General features: G+C 41.4%; 1 protein-coding gene across 1 annotated transcript in view; it reads left to right on the forward strand.

The window, feature by feature from the left end:
- The window catches only part of LOC124288270, a 109,420-nt gene that overhangs the window by 78,269 nt on the left and 4,041 nt on the right, over positions 1–27,110 (forward strand). The window contains 24 exon segments of the mRNA XM_046724782.1: positions 980–1,077; positions 1,269–1,430; positions 3,056–3,302; positions 3,648–3,787; positions 4,190–8,437; positions 8,439–10,953; positions 12,926–12,965; positions 14,398–14,917; positions 14,982–15,478; positions 15,583–15,804; positions 19,553–19,675; positions 19,791–20,236; positions 20,813–20,839; positions 20,841–20,926; positions 21,257–21,375; positions 21,726–21,844; positions 22,193–22,334; positions 23,453–23,703; positions 24,175–24,232; positions 24,678–24,757; positions 24,936–25,005; positions 25,395–25,502; positions 25,767–25,876; positions 26,591–26,705. Coding sequence (XP_046580738.1) covers positions 980–1,077; positions 1,269–1,430; positions 3,056–3,302; positions 3,648–3,787; positions 4,190–8,437; positions 8,439–10,953; positions 12,926–12,965; positions 14,398–14,917; positions 14,982–15,478; positions 15,583–15,804; positions 19,553–19,675; positions 19,791–20,236; positions 20,813–20,839; positions 20,841–20,926; positions 21,257–21,375; positions 21,726–21,844; positions 22,193–22,334; positions 23,453–23,703; positions 24,175–24,232; positions 24,678–24,757; positions 24,936–25,005; positions 25,395–25,502; positions 25,767–25,876; positions 26,591–26,705 — 10,543 coding nt within the window.

Here is a 27,110-nt window from a genome sequence, read left to right on the forward strand (position 1 = left end):
TCAAGACAGAACGGGGGACTATGTATTCACCAGAGTCCATCAATACGTCCGTCCGTCCTGATTCTTGTTCATGCGATATCTTATGAACTTTTGTACCCAATGTCTTCAAATAAGGCGACAGCCTACATTGGGGGATTACTCAGACACCAGTTGGTTTGGTTGACCTTGACCTTATGTTCAAGGTCACCATGACACTTTGACCACTTTTCAAACTTACATTCAGCGATATCTCATAAAACATTGCACCCAATGTCTTCAATTATGTCAACAGCCTACATTGGGTGATTTTGCAGACACCAGTCATTTCTTGTATGTGACCCAAAAATAAAAAGTAGTAAATATGTTATAAATATTTCATTTCTGGTTAGAGGCGGGGGACATGCCATATTAGTGTCAAAAACACGTGTTTGATTATGGTCTGATGGAAGGGAATGGACACTGGTGGCACAGTTGTCTGGGGTACTGCTGTTTGCTTTGCAGAGTTACATCCCTTGGGCTCTGCAGAACCCATTGAATGCTGGTTCGAAACTGGTTCAAATCACTGTTCACCGCAATTATATATCACAATACCCATGCTCATGGGTTTCACCAAAGTTGTAGAAGTCAGAGACCTGCCTCACAGTTGTCTTTCATCCCTCTGTAAGCTGACTGAAATACTGTTACAAGCACATTCTCTGTGATGAAGTGGAGAGTGGGAAATAGGGCATTGTAGGGGAAACACCAGGACTAGCCTGTTGTAATAGGTGTACCATATTACAATACACTCAACTTGATTCAAGAAGATAAAGTCCTGGGGAAGTATTCTTGTACTTAACCCTGTTGTTACTTTGGACTATTGTCCAATTAATTTAGAACCCAGAATACTGTTATCTACACACAAGAACAAATCATTATATGTTAAACCTGCCTAGTGATGAAGGGCAGTAAATGTAGCACAATTTTTGTGACAGCGTATTTTGTTATTGCTTGTTTATTTCAGTGAAAGCCAGTCAGATGAAGAATCTGACATGTCCCAGGGTTCTGAGGACGATTTCTCTGCAACACCTGCGTCACAAGTTGCCTTCCATGTCTCCCAAGGTAGGTCTATCCAGACGAACTTCAAGGGCTTAGCACTTTGAACCCTTTCAAACTGGATTAATAAGCACTGACGAACTAACCAGTTAAACATAAAGTGGTCTCTTTCAGGATGATTCAGAAAGTGATGTAGTGATGATAAAAAGTATTCAAGCAGGACTACAACATTCACAGAACAATTCTTTTGTGTTCAGATTCAGACCAGTTAGAGTCCTCCCAGGAAACAGTAATACTGGATGATGTTGGTGGAGAGAAGGAACAGGAGGATGGGAAGGAGGAGCCCATCATCAGCTTGGAATCCATACAGAAAGTCCTGTCCTTCAGTCAGAGCTTCTCACAGGCTTCTCAAAACTCAGGTACCATTGGGAGCTCCCTGTCACTGGAGTAGGTTGACTGCACTGTTGGTTAACACTGGAGTAGGTTGACTGCACTGTTGGTTAACACTGGAGTAGGTTGACTGCACTGTTGGTTAACACTAGAGTAGGTTGACTGCACTGTTGGTTAACACTGGAGTAGGTTGACTGCACGGTTGGTTAACACTGGAGTAGGTTGGAGTAGGTTGACTGTACTGTTGGTTAACACTGGAGTAGGTTGACTGCACTGTTGGTTACTGCACAACACTAGAGTAGGTTGACTGCACTGTTGGTTAACACTGGAGTAGTTAGTAGGTTGACTGCACTGTTGGTTAACACTTGGTTAGTTGACTGCACTGTTGGTTAACACTGGAGTAGGTTGACTGCACTGTTGGTTAACACTGGAGTAGGTTGACTGCACTGTTGGTTAACACTGGAGTAGGTTGACTGCACTGTTGGTTAACACTAGAGTAGGTTGACTGCACTGTTGGTTAACACTAGAGTAGGTTGACTGCACTGTTGGTTAACACTGGAGTAGGTTGACTGCACTGTTGGTTAACACTAGAGTAGGTTGACTGCACTGTTGGTTAACACTGGAGTAGGTTGACTGCACTGTTGGTTAACACTAGAGTAGGTTGACTGCACTGTTGGTTACTGCACTGTTGGTTAACACTGGAGTAGGTTGACTGCACTGTTGGTTAACACTGGAGTAGGTTGACTGCACTGTTGGTTAACACTAGAGTAGGTTGACTGCACTGTTGGTTAACACTAGAGTAGGCTGACTGCACTGTTGGTTAACACTGGAGTAGGTTGACTGCACTGTTGGTTATCACTGGAGTATGGTAGACTGCACTGTTGGTTAACACTGGAGTAGGTTGACTGCACTGTTGGTTAACACTGGAGTAGGTTGACTGCACTGTTGGTTAACACTGGAGTAGGTTGACTGCACTGTTGGTTAACACTGGAGTAGGTTGACTGCACTGTTGGTTAAACGTAGGGTAGACTGTATTGCTGGTCCACACTGGAGTAGGGTAGACTGTATTGCTGGTCCACACTGGAATAGGGTCGACTGTATTGCTGGTCCACACTGGAATAGGGTCGACTGTATTGCTGGTCCACACTGGAGTAGGGTAGACTGTATTGCTGGTCCACACTGGAGTAGGGTAGACTATATTGCTGGTCCACACTGGAGTAGGGTAGACTGTATTGCTGGTCCACACTGGAGTAGGTCCACACTGGAGACTATTGCTGGTCCACACTGGAGTAGGGTAGACTGTACTGGTCCACACTATTGCTGGTCCACACTGGAGTAGGGTAGACTGTATTGCTGGTCCACACTGGAGTAGGGTAGACTGTATTGCTGGTCCACACTGGAGTAGGGTCGACTGTATTGCTGGTCCACACTGGAGTAGGGTAGACTGTATTGCTGGTCCACACTGGAGTAGGGTAGACTGTATTGCTGGTCCACACTGGAGTAGGGTAGACTGTATTGCTGGTCCACACTGGAATAGGGTAGACTGCATTGTTTGTCAACACTGGAATTGGGTAAACTGCTCTGTGTAAGCATGTGTGTAAGATGGCTGTATTTACTGGTAAGCCATGTACATTATGGCTGTGTTTGTTGACAGATGGACCAGACACGTCTCTGGCGGATGTGCTTGCAGCTCTGGCTGATGACTCCTCCCCAGTCTCCTCACAGCTGAGTGCCTCCCAGGTGTCGGCCTTGGAGGACAATGACAGCATCATCACCCACAACACTGGCATCGTAGATGTGGAGGTGTTGAAGGATGAGGAGGAGGAGACATTGGAGATGTCGCAGAGAGTCTGGGATGGGGCAGAGCCAGAAGAGGTCTTGCATGAGGAAGATGAGCATGGGTGAGGCAATAGTACTCAGAATGTCTATCTTGATGAAACAAGGATCTAATCAAGTATATTGAAATATTCCTAATATTTTAGTCTAGTCCTATTAATACAGGAATCATAAACAGAAACATTAGTTCATGATGTTTTTTCTGTAGTTCTGAATTATGTCTCTTTATGATAATTGAGATAAAAATTGTCTTGCTCAGCTGTTGGTCTTTTTAGTTCTTTCCTTTTGTGTGTATTTTTTCCAATACTTGCATGTAAGATGTTTGCAATGTTAGTATGACAATAGATTATACAATAAGATATCCTGGAACTTGCTCTGACGACAAACGTTATGAGTCATTTTCATTTTAGCGAGTCTGAAGAGCATAACTTGAAAGGTATGGATGACACATGGACAGACTCCCAGTTCCTTCCCAGTGAGATGATGGACGAGGAGGAGGAAAAGGAGGACCATATACCACAGTTTGATGGTGCTTCTGATGAAAAATCAGGTAATGACTTTGTGTTTGCTGATCAACTTTACTTAAATTCTTGCCAGGAGTGCACCAAACACTTGTCATAAAAGCTGCATAAAATAATCATCAGATGGCATTATGCCTGATGAAATGGATTGTTGAGCATGCAGTTAACCACTGGTGCACACATAATTACTGATTGTACGAAGAAATCTGATCAGATGCTTATGTATTGATTACACATAATTCTTTGATTTCCCACAAAATATATTAAATTGCACACATCCTTGAATCCACACAGCTGTCTATGATTGCATACAAGTCTATGACATTACATGGATGACCTTCATAGCCTTCATGGCTTTGATTAGCCATGGATGATGTAATTGAAAGCATTGGTTTCTGTCAGTAGCTTATTGCTGAATCGTTCACTTCCAGACGTGCCAGTGGCCCAGAGGAAAAGACTGGGTATGAGGGGTCAGGTCATGCCACACTTGCCAATGACCATGCAGAGTAACCAAGGTTACCAACAGTACAGAGATGATGGCCGAGGCAGCTATGACAGCAGTGTATACAATCCACCTGCCAGCTACAGTGAGAACAGCATGGGACAACAACCTCCATTTTCTTCGGGGGCAGAACGATATTCTCAACTGAATCCAGAATATGCTCGCCCTTGGGATTCAAGCTACAGGATCGGAGAGTTGGATGGAATTTCAAAACGGAACTGGGAACATACAGTATGGCAGCAACAGCAGCACCAACAGCAGCACCAACAGCAGCAACGGATGATGTCTCAAGGCCATCAATCATATCAGGGCTACCCACCACACATGGATGACATTAACCTTGGGTATAGGGGGCCTGCTCAGTCATCAGAACAGAACTACAGAGGCAGCTACAACTTCAACCAATACCAACAACACTATGGCAGCCAGGACAGCTTCAATGAACAGTCATCCTTCTCAACACAATCACCCACAAACTTCATGGGCCATGCTGAGCAGCTCTCACCAAACTATGTACCAAATATCTCATCAGGTTTGCCACATGCTCAACATTCATCAGCACAGTTGTCTCAGCGCTCCTTGCCTCGTTCAACTCAACAGTCTAATCGGCTGACATCCTCATCTCAACATGCCTCACCCACACAACTCACAGGTCAACACACATCGCCTCTTATGCCGCCACACATATTGCCACAAACCATGCAACTCACATCAATGGCTGGTCATACATTTAATACTGAGTCCATTACCTCAAACCAGCCTGTTTTTCCAACTATTTCACGAGAGGCAACAACATCTTTCCAGCAGATGCTGAATTCACCTGCTCCATCAACTCAGGACTCCAACATGAACAGAAGCTTGAGCAGATCCTCAATTCACTCATCTGCTTCCCTCGCATCCAACAGCAGTGAAAGTGAGCTTTCTCTCACACATCTCAGCTCAGCTAGTGACCATAGATTAGATGGAAGTAGTTTTGAAAAGTTGGTAGAAAAGACGTCATCCAACATCACTGCCTTGCCCAACATGACATCAGTAGAACTTACCTCAAGTGATTGCTCAACATCTGTTCAAAGACAACCCTCCAGAGACAATAGTCGAGATGATCTGTTTGGGGAGTCTCCTCATACCATGTTGGGTGGTTCTACCCCTTCCTTGTCTGTGGATGAAAGCAATGAGTCTGCCAATGAGTCGATGATTGACATGACTGGCTGTGATGACTTCATGCCTGGTGGGTACGACTCAGGTGGAGATGGTTCTCAGAACTCAGTGACAGGTCAGGAAATGTCTGGAATCCCGTACCTTACAAATCTAGATTTGCCTGCTCCTGTGAGAAGAGATAGTAGGCGAGAGAGTTGCCCGTCATCTCTCACAGGATTGATCAATTTGGTGTCAAGTGTCTCAGACACTAATTTTACAAATTTCCGCTCAAGATCCAAGTTGTCCTTGAAGAGAACCAATTCTGACACCCGTGTGACTAATTCGCGGGAAGGATATAGTTGGGGTCAGGATCATTACTACAACAGTAATGTGAAGAAATCAATAGGTGTTGCACCGTCATATTACCCTTGGGGTCAAAATGGTAATATAATTCCGCATCTCAGAGTTAACACAGGTATTGTTCAAAGTGCTACTGGTGCTAGGAAACGAGGACGACCTCCCAAGAAGAAACTGTTGGTTACTTCAGAAAGGCAAGAAGTGTTGACACCAAATGCAGCTTATACCTATGCTTTCCATGTCCCAACGCCTGTGTTCAAGAGACTGAAAATCAGGCACACATCCTTATCTCGTAGTAGTGATGTGAAAATAGTCAGAATGCACCCAATGGATGCCAGAAGATACAGTTTGCTTAAAATTGGTAGGGAAGTTGTTCGGATCCCAAAATTAACAGCAAAAGACATTGAGAAGATGTCAAAACGTCCTTTATGTCCACCAGTGTCTGATGGGTTTTCTTGGAAATCCAATGGCTGTTCAGCTGACCATGTACCAACAAAAGTATTACCGACCCTGCTGGCTGTGAAGCCAGTTCACCTTGTGTACTCCAAGAAACCTGAAGAAAGGGTACCTGTTCTGAGTCAGTTTGGGGACATCTTTGACAAGAGTCCTTCTGAAGGGAAGAATAGGGACAAACAAGAGTTTTCCTCAATGGAGTCATTTGCCAGACAGCTGCCTGAAATACCATCTCTTAGGAGCTGTGATGACAGTATGAAAATGAGGAAACTTTTAAAAGAAAAGCTGTGTCAATTTAAACCAAATTTAGAAATAGTCCAGCAGCCCAGTAAACTTGAAAATGTTCTGGAGAGAGAAATACTTTCAGTGCAGAATTGTGACAATCAAGCAGAGATGAATGAGAATGGTCTGGAGAGAGAGTCTCTTTCAGTGGAGAGCCAGAATGGAACACCAGTTGTCCTGGAAAAAGAGACACCCTCAGGTCAGAATAGTAATTCCTCCCCAGCCGAAGTAAATGGAACTAGCCTTGAGAAGGAGAGCCTTTCAGCTGAGAGCCTGGACAAACCAAATGTTAACAATGAAAATGTTGTGGAGCTAGATAGTCTCTTGGGGCAGAAGCAGCACAGGACATCAAGTGACATGAGTAAAGATGTCCCTGAACAAGAGACTATCTTAGAGCAGAACTCTGACAATGTGGTGTGTGATAATGTCCCGGAGCAAAGCGCAACCTCAGGGCAGAAGCAGGACAGAACACTTAGCAACACGGATATGAAATCAGAATCTGCAGATATTCCTATTTGTAAACTTACAACCAAAAGTCACAGAGTCAGTTTTTCCCAAGATTCACTCCCATGTGTGGAACCTGCAAAAGATTTGGAAGATTTAGAAGTTGGTGTGTTAAACAAAGGAAAGTGTGATGGACATTATGATGAAGAGGTTCAAAAGGATATTGTCTGTGTTGGTAAGAACAAGGTAGAAGATGTGAAAGAAAAGGAAGTAAAATCTGATTCTTTTGTAAAGAAGGCTGTGAAGGAAAATATATCTGATTCTGATACTGTCAGTGCTGAAAAAGTGTCAGTAGGATTGTCAGAAAGTGTTATTAGCAAAGTGGCTGTAAAAGAATCTGAGAAAAAGGACCGTTTGTTGAATATGTGTGAAACTGAAGATAAAAGATTTGCCAAAGAAGGAAACACAGGAAGGAAAGTTTACATGGAGACCGATTCAGCAGAGGAAAGGCAGATAATAAGTAAGCGGCCTGTTCACAACTCATCTGACTTGGACAATACAAGGCACTTTCCTGTGGATTTCTCCTCATTAGAAGACCCACTGGTTGTCCAGTCGTCTGTGAAGTCTGTGCCGGTGGACATGCCTGACCAACAACGGCCTCTCCACACTCCACCTTTGATGTTACTGGAGTCTGATCAGGAGGACAAAGGACAAGCAAGAGTCGACAAACACAGGAAGCCTGATGCTGTTGTCAGGAGGGTGATGCCAGATATACCAGCATCTCTTCCAGAATGTAGTGCAGTTGCCAAGACAACGATGGGCTATGGCTTCTACAGTGACAAGGACCACTCCAGTGAGGCTGAGTCAATCTTCTCCATACCTCACTCCAGAGCTTCTTCTCGAGCCAGCTCCAGGAAGGAATCCTCAGACAGCAGTGATGGTGCTGTTGGTCGATCGAAAAAACTGAAGAAGAGGAAGCATTCAGATGGAAATGATTCCAGTAGTTCTGGATACAGGAGCAAGCGACCATCGGTCAACTACTCTCCACAGGCTTTCAAACATATGTTTGATGAAGGTGATGATAACAGAAAAAGCAGAAAAGCTCAAAGAAGACATAAACATGATGATGCTTTCAAGAATATGATCCTTGGTGTCCATTATATTGTAGTGGGAAGATTTAAAGGTTCCAAATCTATGCAGGTGAAACTAAGACGTCCCAAAATAAATGGCCCATCAATAAACGTTCATGATTATTTTGCCTTTCATTTGGAAGAGAAACGTCTGTTTGATAGAGCTGTTCATCGTCAGCTCACAAGACCATCTTCAGCAGAGTCGACTTCCACGATATCTGAGTACTTGATGGAAAGCAGGATCATTAACTGTAAGTCCTCAGAAAGTGAGCTGTCAGATATACCTCTCGAGTACCCGTCCTCAAGGGCTTCAACACCTGCCTTTGTGCTGGATGAAAGGACTGGAAAGTTTCGGTCGAATCAGAAAAAAAACTGACAGTGATAACTGCACAGAAATATGTTTAAGTGACTATCCTAACTTGAACAAACCCTTAGAAACATGGATTGAAGAATCCACATCACTGTCTCATGATGAATCATCAAAAACTGAGGAATGTCCAAAACAGTGTGCATCTGAAAAACAAACTGTACATGTGTGTATTGAGAAGATCGTCAGTGACTGTGCTACATCCACTGCTTTGCCATCAGAAAGTGGTGGCACACCTCTAACATCTGACAAGAACACTCAGAAAGAAAGTCTTGTTCAACAGTCCTTTCCTACCAAACAGGACACATCAAGCAAATTAGATTCAGCTATTATGGAGACCTATCCTGACAAATATTTTCCTGTGAAAGATATTACCACAGAGCACACAGTATATCATGTTCAGCATCAAGCGTTCCCAACAGAAGCTGTGTATCGAACTCCGAAGCCAAGCTATCTAGATTCTAACATTGTTGATAGTTATCACAAAAACCAGATCAGTGCTCAGTACTTGCCAGGTTACAGCTCAGGGCAACCATACACTCATTCTCTTCCACGACAGGCAGTGCATGACAGTAGCTCAAGTGATTCCTGTGGCGAGGCTCTTTTTCGGCCTAATCATCAAGTGATTGTTAAACCTCACCACAAGAAGCAAAAGGCAAAATCACCTTACCGTTCATCAAAGGTGTCATTTGTACAAGACAAGAAAGGAAAGAGAAAGAGTTTAACACCTAATCAGCGTCTTGGTGTTGCATTTCTCTCTACAAGGCACAGGAGGAAAAAGTCTAATGGTGGCAGTTGCAAGTTGATGAACAGTCTGTCAGTATTACACCAAGCTACTCTGGCCAACCTGACAGATACCATCTCCTATGCTGATGGCACAGATGATTATAAGACAAAGTATGAAGATGTGATGTATAAGCTGGCTCTAGTGTCGCCACCTCAGTCAGATAAAGGAGAGACATCTCCTCCCATCCCGCTCTCACCTGAAGATGGGGATAAAGATATGCTACTCAAAGTCCATGACAAACCAAAGTCTACTTCTGATAACAACAGCCAGATGGAGAAACACCCTCCTACTGGTCTATCTGTTCCATCCACGTCAGCCATTCCATCTACCTCAGGAGCCTCTGCTCATGTGTCCATGGACTCCATTTATGAAACCCCCTTGTCAAGTGTTGAGAACAATAAAGAGACCAGGTCCCCAGAAGCATCGGTCTCTGTAGGAACTGAATCAGACTCATTGCCTGATTTGATTGAGACCAAGATGCCAGTCGTAGTTGAGACCTCCGATGTGGTTGATATCAAAGCTTCCACTTTGGTAAATGACCAACAGCCAGATCTAGATGATGCCAAAATGGCTGACTTCAGTGAGACCAGAACATCAGATGCAGCAAGTTCAGAAGGTGAAGTAGTCTCAAACCAAGTCACATGTTCACAGAAATTAAAGACAGCTGTGGTTCTAGTGAAACCTCTGTCAGTATCAGATATCGACAGGTTGACTAGGGAACTGAAGCAGAAGAAGTATAGCTGCTCCTCACCTCCAAACCTGGGTTCTCCAGTCTGTAATGCCCGGTACCGGAGGCTGTCGGGATCCAGCTCAGAAGCGAGTATTTTCCATGACAGTGGAAGGACACCTCCCCCCTGCCTCACCCCTCACCGTTCTCCCCGGGTATCTGACTGTACCCTTAGTGATTGTTTTGCTGACTCCCAACATTCTTGGAGGTCAGACAAAAGTCGAGATTCCAGTGTTCCTGGTAGACTCAGTGGCCAAACTTCAGTTTCATCTGATAAAGTGTCTTTCAAAAGTGTTAATAAATCCAAATGTGAGAGCTCTGTCTCATTTCGGCCTTACAGTTCTGTGACAAATAGTCCGGCCAATACACAAGCTTGCTTAAATGAGCTTGCAAGCCTCTCCCATGATTCATCCTCAAACCAGTCGCGAAATTCAGACACAAATATTTCGACTGATTCAAAGAAAGAAAACTGGTCAATGACAAATGGTTCCAAGGCTAAAATCGCAGATAAAGGTGCTTCAAATCCAAAGTATAGTGAACTGAAGTTGAGTGTCAGAAACTTACTGACTCCAAGAGAGAATGCCATAAATGCAAGTACCCTGCCGGAACATTATGACATGGATTGTCCTGTGGTTATAAAGACATCACAGTACGAAGACATATCATCGGATGAAGATGATGAACCCATGGATGCTACAAGGAAGAGACCCAGGAAGCAAGCATGTCATTCTGACCCACCAGAGGACAAACCCAAGAAGAACAAGAATGGTGGCAGGGGAGGGTACTCTGGAAGAGACTCTGACGGATATTCCCAGGGTTCCAGTGGTGGGGGCAGTGGAGGAAGTCTGCCCAACCCGGATGTATACTTTGGCTCTGTGGTGCTTAGACCGGAGACATACCCTCCTACCAGGGATCTTGTGTCAGTGTCAGCTCCCATGTATGGGCTGTACAGCCACACTGCCCAGAGCGCATACTGCAGCAACCCTGATGACTTACCAGATAAGCCCAGGTGAGATATTGTTCAGTGTGTGAGAGACATACGATAATAAAAACATTATGTATGAGATATTTTTATTAAGGACTACAAATGAAATTTTGTTTGTAAACAGTATCCTGATATCTTCAGATTGTAAGGCTTTAATTACAAAAAGCATTATAGAGATAGAACAAACTGACTCTCCAGTTATAATGTTCCGAATTTGTGGCTGGCAAAACAGGTGCCTCTTATGTTAATTTTGTTCTGTGTAAAGCATTATTCTAATGAAAGATCAACTATTGTAACATCATAGCCATAAATTACTGTTTATGATGACAGTCACATGATAAAGTATTTATAATTTGTTAACAGTGATGTAACACAGTGATTATATGACAATCACACTGAAGAATATTTGTAAATTTTCAACAGTAGTGTGTCATTGATGTGAAAGAACCTGAGAATATGTCATTATTCCTTTGAACTGTGTTTTAACAAGGCACCACATGGGAAATAATTACATGATCAAGTAACACTCATCAGTATGTGTCCATATATCGTTTGAACAAAAATAACGGGACTATCTCCTCTTATTTCTGGGACCATCTTTCCACACAAGGCATGCTCCATGACCTGGCTGTAGTTTTCATGTATTATCTGTCATGAGTTGCCCCTGCATGAGTCCTTATGTGTTTTGGTTCATGAATTGATGAGCATATTTTGTTCCATCATTTAGCTTTAGCATCTTTGATGTATTTTCTCTAACATGTCATTAAGTTGTAAGACTTCGGTTAGAAGAGCCTACTTTGTTGGAGAAAAGAATTGTGTAGTTTTGGAGTTTGAATGCGTGGGGTTTAATGCTGTTTTGAACAACGATATTCCTGTTGGATGATGGCATGTCAGTTTGATGTTGGATGAACGTCTGAAGTAATGTAGATCTTACCACCTTGGTAAAACCCAGAGCTCTGATTTGGTGCTGATAAGCTAGGAAACATAATTGGGGCATCATGGGATTTGAACCCAGGTTTGAAGCATGCCAAAGGAATGCAACTCTGCACAATTAATTTCTGCATCTCAGACAAGTGGGCCACCAGTTCCTTCCTTTGTTTGTACTACTTTGAAACATACAAGTAGATATCACCTGGAGAGGTTGACTTCAGATGCTGATAAATTGTAGGTTTTAGTTTTGTTATTCTGTCGGCTGTCCATTCTGCCCTTCATTATATGCCACATTTTTTAAATGTGTTGCCAGTTTGTTTTGCCTAATTTTTGGTATTTCAGTTCATTTCATTAATCAATCCACAAAGATATGCTTTTAGGAATTCAGTATGAATAAATATTCCAAGGTTATAAGTGGAATGAATGATCAGGTGACATGGAAGACGTTTTTGTCTGCATCGTCCCCCACACTTCAGTCTCCCTGAGTACCCTGATGAGGGTTGTTCGATCTAGTTGTACATGAACTTAGAACAGGCTTCCCAGGCTATACTTCCCAGGGATGTACTTCATATGTACACTGTGCTTCATGATTAATAATGGTATTTCTGGAAACATCAAGAAACACATCCACACAAAAGCATGTGACACTCAGGAAATTGATTTTCAAGTTAAACAAGTATGACACGATTATCACTGGTCCTGAATCATGTTATGCAGTTTCACTACAAATTTAGTATTATCATTGTTACTACACTCTTATTAACCCTTCGGCTGGCAACATAATTCAAACTTGTATCCTAAATCGATTTGGGGAGAAAATAGTATTATACCTGCATAGGCAGAAGCATTTAAAATTTCATTCATTACAAAACTGATCCATAAAATATATGTTAAAGTATTCAGCAGCCTAAGGGTTAACAGGAAGACAGTAACAATGAATAAGTAGCACAGTGGACAAGGTTAGAGCTAGCTGGGCTGACGAGGTGGGTTTGGTTAGCTTGTGTTGCGTGTTGTGTCCCTGTGGTGCTGCCTGTTGTTCAGTAGGGCATGTTTGATTGTGTTGTAGGGAACTGGGTGGGACACTGTTGAAGCTTGAGTCAAACAGGGTGAGATATATTTTGTTTGTTTGCACCTTCCTCCCTCCCTCCCTCCTGTTCTTCCTCTAGTTTCCTTGCTAGTCCCTTTGTTAGATGTCTCAGTTTTAGTTTCTTTCTTATTTTTTCACTTTTTATGTTCTTAAGGAAAGGTGGTATAATAATGATGTACATATATGAACTGAATTTTGTATAAGTAAAGGGGACTCGTCCTTCTGAACAAATGCGGCTATGCCTTGTATTTTAAAGGCATGCATATATCTCCCATCTGTTTTGAATTGTCTTTAATTGTATACAATGGCTGTCTGGTGAAGGGTTCACCTGACTGTAGAGGTGTTCTTGTGGATCTTGCATGCACCAGACTTGATCATACTTTACAGACACCTTCCTTGCAGGTCTCCGGCTAAGATATTACCTCATTGTTGCTGCTTCATACTGCTTATTTCAGCTTTAGATTAGTTTTAGTCTCTCAAAATAGGTCATAATATCACATGCCTTGTGCGTGGAGTAGGGAAGCCAAGATGTTAAAGTGTTAGACTGCGACATATTTGGAACTGTTATTAGCTAGCAGAATATTGATGCCAGCCGAAATATTGGGACGAGCCCCCTTTAAACAAGACTTGAGTTAATGCTAAAATTAAATTAATTTTATTTTGTGAACAGTTTTCTTGTTTATGAATAATCAATGTTTCAGTGGTGAATTTAAATTTAAATAATTTCTTTTGCTGTAAAGAAGACACTCCGTTGAATATCCAACTGAATTTTACACAGGATACTTGCTTCTTCTCTTTAAGACCCGGCATGACAGATATAATTAGCACCATAGATAACATATGGTCTGTCCTTTTGTTGTGTAGTGTTCATGGTGATGGCTTTTACATCCTTTATAGCAATCAGCGACGCAGATGACATTTCTTGAATCGTTTTGAAAACTATCTCTCAATAAGCATTTATTCAAACATATAATACCCTCTGTGTGATGTAGTCAATTGCCTTATACATGCAGTATAAGTGTTTCTTACGATTTCTTTAGTGTCTATTTTTTTCGTATGGTACAACAAAATACACAGGAAAAACAGGTAACAGCAAACGGCATTAACATTATTGTGCATGTGAACATACAGAAGTAATGATGTAATGTACAGATGTAATATAATAATCCTTTTTATCGTATTGTCAATGTAACGTGTTTTACAAGCTGTTTCCTTGGATGTAATCTCTAACAGAATGAAAAACATATGTTTCCAAATTAAATACTGAATAATTCAGTTAGATAAATGTCAAAACAGATAACGTCATTGATGTGTTTCTGTCTAATTAATGTTTGCTGATTATTGTTTCTAATTAATGTGGAGTTTTTTCTGTATTCTTTGAGAAATATTTTCAGACAGATGTATTTTGTTCCTCAACAGTTTTATTGAGACTGCTCGTCTTGTGTTTGTAGGTGAGGAACTTGGAGGAGTTTGAGACGTCTGCTGGTACAGAAGGACTTAAAAATTGGAGATCAGTATTTGCAGCTGACAATAATTTGTTTTCCTCTCAGTCTATTGAACCTTTGTGGGAGAAATTGGATAAGGACCCTGAATTTAAGTTTATGTTAAGTGAAGATAGATATGTCACCATCACACCTTGCAGTCTGCCACCTCGGGGTGCTGATGTAAAACGCTGGTATGAAGCTAAGGCATCTCGGATCAAAACTGACGCTAAGACAGAGACGATCACAGTCACAGGCACAGATCATGGTAATAGATCTGAGGAAAAGGAGATGGAGGAGTATGTACATTTTAGTGAACTGGCAGCAGAGATTACTGTGGAGGAGTCTCGAACTGATGATGAGTCAACACTTGTTGGTACCAGGAATGTTTCCAGTGAAAGTGACCCATCAGGGGGTACTGATGGTGGTACAGATATGCAGGTTAGACCTCCGAGTGGTGTTGGTGGGGAGAGACACTGGAGACATTGGTGATAGAGACACTGGCAACACTGGTAGCTTTGGTAATGCAAGTGAATTAGGCACTTGTGTTGAAGACATTGTTACAGGAAAAGATCCTGCTCAGATTAGTTATGTGAGTGATTCTGAAGCTGGTGAAGATGACTTGGCATGTATGAGCAGACCTCAGTCAGGGATGAGTGCATATGATGCTGACACAGAGGTGGATCTGAATGTTCCGGATGAGGACTCGGGAGCACATGCAGACTTACCTAATCCTAGACATCGCAAATATGCAAATACTTATGATAGCAGGGATGTTAGGAAAGATGAGGAATCTACTGAATATGTGAAAGTTGTGGTTGAAGAAGATTTCAGTTTTGGAAAAGATTCAGCCAGATGTGATCAAAACAGGACTGTTTGTCCTGAAGGCGGGGCCAGCAGCCAGCAGTTTGTGGAGGAAATCTCTAGTGTAGGGGAAAAAAACGTGGACAGATCTGAACATGATTCTTCACCTCCAGTACAGATTGTTCATTTGAAGAAGACCGTGTCCGATGGGGATGTGGTTAAAACTGACTCGAGTGTTAAAGAATTAGTTAGTCCACTGACTCATAAGCGAAGTGATAAGCTGAAATCACGTTGGGATCAGAAGGAAAGTAATCCAACTCCGTCCAAACCTTCGAACACTGATCCGGTGAGTCGTCCCAGCCCCCTGTCCATAGCACCCCAGTACGGCGCACATCCATTGATTGGTCAGACCCATTATGTACTCCAATCTCGACCAATCGTGATAAAGCAGTTGCCGGCAGGAGTCATGACAGTAGTCCCTTTGTGACCCCCAGGAAACCAGGCCCTATACGCCGACTCTCTTCCAATACTGAAAGATCCTTACGCAGGTCAATTCTTGCCTCGCAATTAAAGGTTGGTAGAGCGTGTTCCCCAGTAGAGTAGGTCACAGTATTCAGTACTAATCCGATGCTGAGGCTTTTGTCATCAAATTGTGTAACTCTAATTTACCTGCTTGGCATCAAGTTATGCCATGCTTTAGTGGCTACATTTAGGTGTTTCCATATGGTTGAGGTTCAAAACTAAGTTTGGGTTAAGGAGTCTGTTCTGTGAAAGTGTTTTGGAGGGCATGTATCATACAAAGTGTTTTGGAGGGCATGTATCATACAAAGTGTTTTGGAGGGCATGTATCATACAAAGTGTTTTGGAGGGCATGTATCATACAAAGTGTGTACAAGACTCAACAGAAGTTAAAGAGCACCCAAATAATCTTTCAAGTTACTATAGTCTGTCAAAGCACAAGAGATTAACTGTAGTAATATGAAAGCATTGAGTGTTTTCTATTTCTATGGAGTAGTAGGTCAGTTTGACATAGGTTTTCATCGTCATTACTTAAATATATATTTAAATAATATGTATATATTTTTTTGTAACTTTTAAGACTAGTATTGAATATTCTTTAATTTGACCTGTTTTGTGTAATAACACATATTCCGTATGGAAACACCTTAATGAGAGCTCATACTAACAAGCCAGTTCTGCATGCAAGCGCCACCAGTTATTCAGTTAATATTTGTTCCATATTTATTGAGTTGTTGCTTCGACCAATAGCATGACATGCATGTATTCCATTGCTTTTGTAGCTTCAATAAGTGGCCTATAGTTTGGGAATGGTCATCGTTATGTAACCTTATATAATCACACAACATCCTTATGCCGAACATCAAGAGAACACTGTATGATTTGAGCTTACTGAATGGAAACATTGGACTCATCAGTTCAGAATCTATCTTCACCTATAGAACATAGGTTGTGACCTGGAAAGCAAGTGCTTATTCTATCAAAGTTTCTTTTTTCTTTAGTGAACAGATACTCAATATAATTTGATTAGACCATGCAGAAACACTGGTGTTTGAAATCACCATTGGCCACGTGGAATAGCCAGCACCCATGTTTCATCATCCATGGCTCAAGGTATAGCTTTTCATGAAACACCAAGCTGTTGGTCTGGAATCTGTTCATCTGGAAACTTTGCCTGCTGAACAAAAAACAGTTGCAACAATGTTCCCCTGATTTGTCAATCCTTAAAAATTATTGATATATGAGTCTGTATTTGTGTGTGTGCATGCGTTTGTGTGTGCGTGTGAGTGCGTGCGTGCGTCCGTGCGTGCGTGCGTGCGTGGGTGTGTTGTTATGAAGACTACTTAAAGAGTATAAGCCCATGGAGATACCACAGTTTAACATGGGACTACACTCAGACAGTACTCCCACCAGGGCCATCCTGAGTGAGTGAGCAAGTGAGTGAGTGCAGTTTTAAGCCACTAGAAATATTCCAGCAATATCACGTACGTGGGCAACATCAGAAATGGGCTTCACACATCATACCAATGTGGGGAATCAAACCTAGGTCTTTGCATGACAAGCGAAAACTTTTATCCCTCCACTGCTGAGTGCCAGGAAGGGAAACCTCAAGTACCAGCTTTTAATGTCTTTTGAAAGCCCGACTATTGACGAATTTAGCCACTGAGCCTCTGCTCTCTGACCATTTGCGCTATCCACTAGACCATGTAGGTAGCTGTTCACTAGGAATGGTGTCAATCAGATTAATGGGATTTTGCAGTACTTTCCAAAATGTTTGCCAGACTGGACATACCATAAGGACAGGCACCAGGGTGAAGGATATATTTCAATAATGCATTAATTTATCACATTTCAATCGGAACATTGATCTTGGTTGTGGGGAGTACATTGCAAAGACAAGCACAGGTTCTTTAGTGTAATTGTTGTGGTAGACATTTGAAGGATCTGGGTGTGGAAATCTCTAATCACTGTGAAACAAATGATTGATAATCAATCATAGTTTGTTTGAGCGTTTTTCACAGAACTGTTTGATCTTATGAAATTCTGATGAATGCATCAATAATGCATTCTACTGTCTTATTGTTGATGAAGGTTGCCATGGCTTTTGGCCATTTGTGCCTACATTTTCAACACAATGACAAAGGACCCCAGTGATGTTAATACCATGCTGAATGCCAGATCAGACTATAGAGGATTGGGAACATGGAGCCTATATCATTATGTGTAAGCAGCCCCACTGTCATGCCTCATTGCTTGTCATGTCAGACTCACTCGGTTGGATGGTTGGTTGGTTGTTTAAAAGCAGCACTCCAATATTCCAGCTATATGACGGCGGTCTGTAAATAATCGAGTCTGTACCTGACAATCCCATGATGAACAGCATGCACATTGATCTACACAGATGGGATACGATGACATGTGTTAACCACCCGATCCCGTTAGTCGCCTCTTATGACAAGCATGGGTTACTGAAGATCAATTTTAACCAGGATCTTCATGGGTATTCACTCGGTTAAGTACAGGCCATTATGATGTGACTTACAGTGGTGTAAAACAACATTCACTTACTTACATCCTTACTTTCGTTTATCCCCTATTTCCTTTGTCCTGAAGGGGTACCTGCTTGATATTATATCTGCACCTACTGCAGTGTCTGAGGGGCACCTGGCGCACCCGCACCTCTGCAGTCTCTACAACCCATCATATTTTCCCTGCCTATATTCAATCTGTATAATGTCTCTAATTTGGCCATCAAATATTTTGTGATATGTACAGGTTCTTTTAGTTGTATTAGTTGTTTGGGAATTAAGCCTCTTTTGCTTTGTATATTTATTCTCTTCAATGAGTGCCAGTAATAGTTGGCCTGGTTGTACTTCTGATGGAATTCTAGAAATTGTAAACATATTGATGTGGAATTATCAACAGAGCATATTTACTTGAATCATTGATCCAGTTTGGGTAAATAAACCTGAAGTAGATGCACAAATGTCTGATCAATGGAAGGTTCTGCGATCCACATTTTCAACTCCTGGTGGTAGATCTCACTGTTAATGTCCGCACACTCAGACCATCTTTTAAATTGAAGGTCCCAGTAGTCATAGTATGTGAACATGTATTATTGTAATCAAAGATAAACAAAACAATGACCTAATAGAGATATCACCACCTAAATTAGACTATGAATTGTAAGCAGTCACTCAGGGCTATGATGGAGAACTTGTAAAGCACAAGTCCTGCAAAACTGTGTCTAAATGCCCTATACAGTTCATATAGGCCTGAGTGAAACAAAAGGGCATCTGAGATGCATCTGAATAATGCTGGTATTATTAGATGTGTAGGCATCAACTAAACTGTTCTTATGTCACCTGTACCTTAAATACATGATAACATCACATCAATAACGTTATTATTTCCACCTCTCATAGCCTGCTAACACAGAGACCTGTTCCCACTGTTTACTGAAAAAACCCCAGCCTTACCAGCTAGCCAAAATGCAAATTTGAAAATTGTTTTTCAATTTTGTTTAGTTGTGTAGTAATATTTATTTAAATTTTGTTTAAATTATGCATGAAATATTTTGTCAGCCTAGCCCTTAATAAATTTTAGTTAGCATTTCTAACAATATGTTAACATTTGATGAAGACAAATCTTTCTCAGTTTGATAAAGAAGTAAAAATTAATTACTGTCTCTGAATAATTGTCTTACTGCATCACTTTCTTTGGCTCACATGAATGGATGGTAAATTATTAAGACAAACTTCGGATTCATTCTTGTGAGACATGTTTGTGTGTTTCCTTTCAGAGCCAGCTGGCAACTCCAACACCCAAGCGTAGCACATCCCAAATAGATGGCCCCACTCCCAAGAACACCTATGGATTTAAACTTACACAACAAAACTACCAAGATGCTAAAGCTTTACATGAGGTGAGATTATTATATGATTATATTGCTTTTATCAAGAAAGATTTGTTGAAGCTAAGACGGATAGGCTTTCACTGATTTTGACTTTGAGTTTGAGATGGCCTTGCTCTGATTTCAGCATCAGTTCTTGACTGTCATGAGTATGGAAGTTCACGTTGAGACACGCGGTGATCTGCGACCTGACCCAGAAGTTGATACTATGCAGGCCATCTTCTATTCTATCTTTGATGATGTTCCTCCTTCTAAAGGAGAACGCCACATCACAGGAGCTATCATGGTAGATGTGGCGTCTGCTCGGGCTGCTCATATACCCAAACAGCGACCTGTCTCTCCAAAGCCATCAACACCAAAGGCTCAACCTGAACCTCAGCCTTCAACATCCAGGGCTGGATCTGAACCGAAACCAGGAACTTCCAGGTCCAGTGATGAAGCTGATGCATCAGTGGATAAAACCCGCAGGCAGACAGCTTCCATTTTGAAGAAGTCGGGAGTAGAGGATATCGACACTGAATATGTTACAAATGAAACAGAACTTGTTGAGAGCTTTGTGAGACTAATTCAGAAGTGAGTGTCAAAACTGATGTCTTTGTTTTGATAACGTTAACATGATGTAACAGAGGTGCTTGTGTTTATACGGCAAAAGTTAAAGGTCTGTGTCATGTAAACATACTCTCGATCCAGTAGCATTGTTCCAGTTAATTGATTTCATAGATGACCAGTTAGTTACAGTTTCCAACCAAGGAACTGATCATGAAATCTGAGATCCACTATATTCAAGTGAGACTTGTATATTATGATGAAGTTAGGGAGTAATAAACATTATTGTAACCTGGTTAATACACATTGCATAACAAGGTAATGAGACCATCTGCTCTTGTAGTGTTTCCTTTAAACGGTTCTCAAGACAAGTGAACTTAAATAGCAACAGAACATTTCCTACTTATTCATTATAATGTATGTTAAGGATACAGAATCAGAAAGCTATGTCTTCCTAATCTTTGTGTTCTCATTCGTTATTGTTTGTTTTTCCAAAACAATGATCAGTGTTAAACATAGAAGTGTTTCCTTCCACTACAGCCTTGTAAGATGAACTGGTAATACTGGATAACGATTTTAGCAGCTGGTATTGTCTGTCTGTAGATATGACCCTGACATTGTGGTGGGCTACGATACAGATGTTGTCCTGGGGCTTCGTCCTGCAGCGGGCAACTCACCTTGGCACCGACCTTTGCACCAGGATATCCCGCACACCAGGTATTTGTAACAGGGGAATAATGTATACCTCACCAACTTTTGGACATATAATCCTGAAATTCATTTTGACTATTGGAATGATCTGTTTGATTGGCATTTGAGAAGTTGGTGAGTAATATGAAAGTAAGATACTTTGTCATCCATAAAGTATCTTACTTTCTGACTATTGGAATGTTTGACAATAAATCATATGTTGTTGATACCAGTTTAAGAAATTAAGAGTTTTTGCAATATTGTTTGTTTGATTTTCAGTACTAAAGTATATGCCCTTGTTTTATTGTTTATTTGTGTATATCTGTATGTATTGATGAAGTCACTTCTTGTGTTAAGATTCTAAGGCAGGGAATCGTGCCAAGGCAGGCGGGAATGAGTGGGGTGCAGACTACACATCAGAGATCAACATCACTGGACGGATTGTCCTCAACCTGTGGCGTCTGCTTCGACACGAGGTAAGCAATATTGACCTAGATGCTTGCATGTTGATTGGATCTTTGTAAAATAAGAACTCTTTCAGCCAGTCATATCTTGTTGCTCCTGATTAGAAAAATCAGAACAAGTTTTGATTAAGTGCTTACAATTTCAAATGTTTTAAACAAGCAGTTTTCAGCCAGACAACTTCCTGGTCACAATATCTTGTTATAGAGGTGATTGGTATTTACTGATAATAAGATTTCTTAAATCAGATTAAATGTTTCAGAAAAACTTAATCCTTTATTAACTTTGGTACATTTGCTTTGTGGAAAATGATAAATATCTGGTCATTCTTATTGTGTACAGTCATGTTTTTAATGTATTTCAGGTGACCTTGAACATCTACACTTTTGAAAACACTGCATTCCATATCTTACATCGACGTGTGCCCCTGTACACGACCCGCACACTCAGCCTGTGGTTCAACCATAGGGCCCACCACTACAGGTAACTGGCTCCGGAGAAGCTACAGCTGTTGCTTTAACATAAGCATCACATGCTCTCTACCTTATGCTTGACTTACTGTGGGGATTCTATGTCAGAAAGGACTTAATAATAATGACTGAAATAAGGCCTGGATGGTCCCTCTGTCACTTGGCAATGTGCTCATTCACTCAGTTCAGATTGTATATCTTCAGCCATGGGGCATATAACTTAAATATTGATGACTGAAGTGTTTAACAATTTTCATCCATTCACATACTGGGTAGAATGTGGACATAAGAGAGAGAAATGGCAGTATTATCAAGAAAACTGACATTGTGTTGGGTTGTAATGGTAACTTTTTACCCCTAGGTGGCGTGTGGTGGAATACTATGTGACAAAGGTCAAGGGTGTTCTACAGATGATGGACCAATTGGATCTTGTTGGGAAGACGATCGAGTTTGCCCGTGTATTTGGCATTGAGTTCTACCATGTTCTCTCAAGGGGATCACAGGTGAGTGGATGGCTGAGGTTTATTGTCAGTTCATAATGTGCACAAGCCCATTTTGTTTATGGAATAGATTAGACCGGCATCTTGACCTATGTTCCTTGTGTTCAAGTACCTTATGGAGGCCATGACTATCTTGACCTATATTCCTGTTGTTCCAGTACTGTGTGGAGTCTATGACTATCTTGACCTATATTCCTGTTGTTCCAGTGCTGTATAGAGTCTATGACTATCTTGACCTATATTCCTGTTGTTCCAGTACTGTATAGAGTCTATGACTCCTATCTTGAGACTATCTTGACTGTATGGAGTCTATGACTATATATTCCTGTTGTTCCAGTACTGTATAGTCTATGACTATCTTGACCTATATTCCTGTTGTTCCAGTACTGTATGAGTCTATGACTATCTTGACCTATATTCCTGTTGTTCCAGTACTGTATAGAGTCTATGACTATCTTGACCTATATTCCTGTTGTTCCAGTACTGTATAGAGTCTATGACTATCTTGACCTATATTCCTGTTGTTCCAGTACTGTATGGAGTCTATGACTATCTTGACCTATATTCCTGTTGTTCCAGTATGTATAGTCTATGACTGTCTTGACCTATATTCCTGTTGTTCCAGTGCTGTATAGAGTCTATGACTATCTTGACCTATATTCCTGTTGTTCCAGTACTGTATGGAGAGTCTATGACTATCCTTGACCTATATTCCTGTTGTTCCAGTGCTGTATAGAGTCTATGATGACTATCTTGACCTATATTCCTGTATATTCCTGTTGTTCCAGTACTGTATATAGTCTATGACTATGACTCTTGACCTATATTCCTGTTGTTGACCTATGACTGTCTTGACCTATATTCCTGTTGTTCCAGTGCTGTATAGAGTCTATGACTGTCTTGACCTATATTCCTGTTGTTCCAGTACTGTATGGAGTCTATGACTATCTTGACCTATATTCCTGTTGTTCCAGTACTGTGTGGAGTCTTTGACTATCTTGACCTATATTCCTGTTGTTCCAGTACTGTGTGGAGTCTATGACTATCTTGATCTATATTCCTGTTGTTCCAGTACTGTGTGGAGTCTATGACTGTCCTGACCTATATTCCTGTTGTTCCAGTACCGTGTGGAATCCATGATGCTGAGACTGGCCAAGCCCATGAACTTCCTTCCAGCATCCCCAGGTGTGGAGCAGCGTGCACGTCAGAAAGCCCCGGAATGCATCCCGCTCAACCTGGAGCCGGAGTCTCGCTTCTACACCCACCCAGTTGTGGTACTTGACTTCCAGTCCCTCTACCCCTCCATCATGATCGCCTACAACTACTGCTTCTCCACCTGTCTCGGCAGGATCCAGGGTCTTGCTAAAGCCCAGTAAGTCGAGACACTCTACACCAGGAGCCCTCAGCACAAAATGATTCTAACACTGTAGTTGACTCTAGATTATGGTAAAAGTATGGAAGATGCAGTTGTTTTAATGCTGAGACCTCCTTGTGAAATAGGACATAGATCTCCTTTCTGCATTGCTGCCGAAATGGCGATGATACAGCTGGCTCATGTGTGATAATTAATGCGTGTTGTGTCTGTTAGTTCTCCCTCAGCTGTGTCCATGGTCTTGCTAAAGCCATGTTAGTTAAGGCACTCTGCACCAGGTTTATTCTTTTGGGATATATGTGGAACTGTTGTTTAAGGTGCCATATTCCACTGTGCATGGGTTTTATCATTTATCATATGCATATTAGGATTTATATTGTGTAAACTAGAAGAGAATGAACTCCATAAACTCTGTCAATCAAATAAGAAAACAATCCTTTTGTGACCTCCACATTCAAAATTGTCTTTCAGTGAGGGCCCTTTTGAGTTTGGATGTACATCACTGAAAATATCACCATCACAGCTAAAGGTAAGAGGAAACAAAACATTATTTTACTCTTCTATGCCATGTATTATTTGTGAAAAATGTAGCACCTTGTGTGTATCCAGGTCAGAATAAACCCCAAATATTCTTGTCATAAAAACAGACTACAATAATTACTGAGTGCTTATTATGTGTGACCTTGTATCTGTATGTCACTGCGACCTCTCTGACTCTGTGTCGCCGTGACCTGATGACATGATCCTGGTTTACCTGTGGTATGGTGATTATGGTATTTACAGGCAATCATGATATTGCTGGAATATTGTTCAACTCTGATTGGCATTTAGTCACTGAGCCAAGACTGTTGCCACCCTATACTCAGGCATATATTGCTCAACACTGTTGGAAAAATGCCAACCCAAACAACATATAATGCAGCTGTTAACTTTGTGACATCCTTATTCTCATGATCCTTTATTGTTATGTTTAGAAACTGGAGAAGGATGTGACAATATCCCCTAATGGTGTTGTGTTCCTGAAGGACCATGTCAGACAGGGTATCCTGCCCAGGTAAGGCATTACATATTCTGGTTTCTGCTGACTTGCACAACTGGCTATCTATTGACAGCCTAACTTTGTCTTAACTGAAATAATTGTGGTAAACAGTAGTTTAAGGTTCTAACTGAATATATATTAGTATGTTTATAGAAAGTGGTTTGTAATATGGAAGCATTTTGTCTTTCATTAGGATGGTGGGTGAGATTCTCAAGACCCGGCTCATGGTGAAGAAGGCAATGAAAGGCTATAAACATGACAAGGTAAGCTGTATTCTGGCACACTGGTAATCACCTGATTTGGAAGAAAACTTTATTCATTGATCACAAGTCACTAACACATTACATTTAGGGGAGACTGTAAGACTTGTTGTATTTTGTGAATGGGAGTGTTGACACAGGTTCTGGTAATGTTGTCAAATGCTGAAATGTCACACTCACAAAATAATACAAGTTGTTATCCATAAAAGAATTGTACTTCCCAACTTTTAACATGCCACTGAAAGAAGATAGTGTCTGTTTGTCTGTCTACCCCATTTGTTGGTCTTCATTGTGTGGTAGAAGCAGCAGCTTGACCCGGAGAAGCAGTACTCTTGAATCTTTTTACTTGATAGAGTTAGTTCAGATATGAACCATGGTGTTTGTGCTTTCAGACTCTATACCGCCTGTTGAATGCCCGACAACTGGGCCTGAAGCTGATTGCCAATGTCACGTATGGCTACACAGGAGCCAGCTTCTCTGGGAGGATGCCATGTATAGAGGTGAGTGATTCACCATGGCAACACATCTTACAGGCTTATGTTACATGATGTGAGGACCAGTTAATATTTTAGATTGTCATTTGACTATATTATTGATTTTGAATTATTTTTTCAAATTTTGAATAAGGCCATTTGTATGGAGGAATGCAATGTTCTATGTATCCTTGTTTTGTTATTCTTAATTGCCAACAGCTGAGAGATAAATGAAAAGAAAAGATAATGTGTAAACAGAACAATGATGCATGTGTATCTCTGTCCTCCCAGGTTGGTGACAGTATAGTGCGGAAGGCAAGGGAGACCCTGGAGAGATCTATCAAACTCGTGGAGGACACACCCCAGTGGAGGGCAAGGGTCGTCTATGGTGACACAGACAGGTATGTACAAACAGACTGATCCCCACTTCAACACGGTGACTTGTGTAGGCACATAACATCATGTGGATTTTGGGCAAATTACATTTCCAGCACCTGAAACATACATACAGCTTTTCCTACCTTGTCATAATGAAGACTGAGTGGTTACCTTGTGTGTATTGTGTGAATTGTTGGTGATGCTGTCAACACCTCTCAACTGGATCCCGGGGGGCGGTGGGGTAGCCTAATGGTTAAAGCGTTGGCTCGTCACGCCGAAGACCTGGGTTCGAATCCCCACATGGGCACAATGTGTGAAGCCCATTTCTGGTGTCCCCTGCCGTGATGTTGCTGGAATATTGCTAAAAGCGGCGTAAAACCAAACTCAGTCAGTCAACTGGATCCCGGCAACATAGGCTGGTTGTGAAAGGTGCCTAAGGTGACAGGATGGTCAGACATTGTGAATTGGTTCATTGTACATCATCATTTACTGATCCTGTGGATTGTACTCCTACTCAGAATCTGTAGAGGTAACTGCAATACAACTGGAAGATTGCTAACTATGACATAAAACAACAAACAAACAGGAAAAAACCTTGTGTCATTCTCATGTCAGTATGTGATGTCATCCTTGTGATATTGATGAAGTAAATGTAGGAAGAATGAGTAAATCTTTGGAATATGGTGTTTTGGTAATGTGTAGAGTAGCTAATACTAGTTTTTGCCTTGATCTTGCAGCATGTTTATCCATCTAGAAGGTCGAAATAAAGATGAAGCATTTCAGATCGGCCAAGAAATTGCAGATGCTGTCACAGCCATGTTCCCAAAGCCAATCAAACTGAAGTTTGAAAAGGTACAGCTGCTATTCTTATCTTGTGACTTTGAACAGGATCACTTGTGAGAGGCTTCATGTTGCTTAATTGTTTTACAAAGTTGAATGAGTGTAATAGATATCTTCTTCCAACACTTAGTTCCAAGCTGAGGCAGAAAATAATTCTTAAGTGTCAATGCTTATCTTGAAAACCTACAAAGATGTGAAGAGTTGTCACAAGATGAGCATCTGGTGTTGTTTTTTATCAGGGAAGACAAGATTACCCTGAAACTGCTTTAGAAAGCTGTGATACTGCTGAGGAGGGCATATAGCAGTGTATGAAATAAGCCAAAAATCCAGCCAGACATTTAGACCGTCCGTCAGAAATCTAGACCGTCTCGGGCGGTCGACCGGGCCTTATTTCATACACTGCATATAGGACTATTG

This window comes from Haliotis rubra, unplaced genomic scaffold, assembly GCF_003918875.1.
Source record: "Haliotis rubra isolate DU_JTF1 unplaced genomic scaffold, ASM391887v1 Scf414, whole genome shotgun sequence".
NCBI classification, from domain to species: Eukaryota; Metazoa; Mollusca; class Gastropoda; order Lepetellida; family Haliotidae; genus Haliotis; species Haliotis rubra.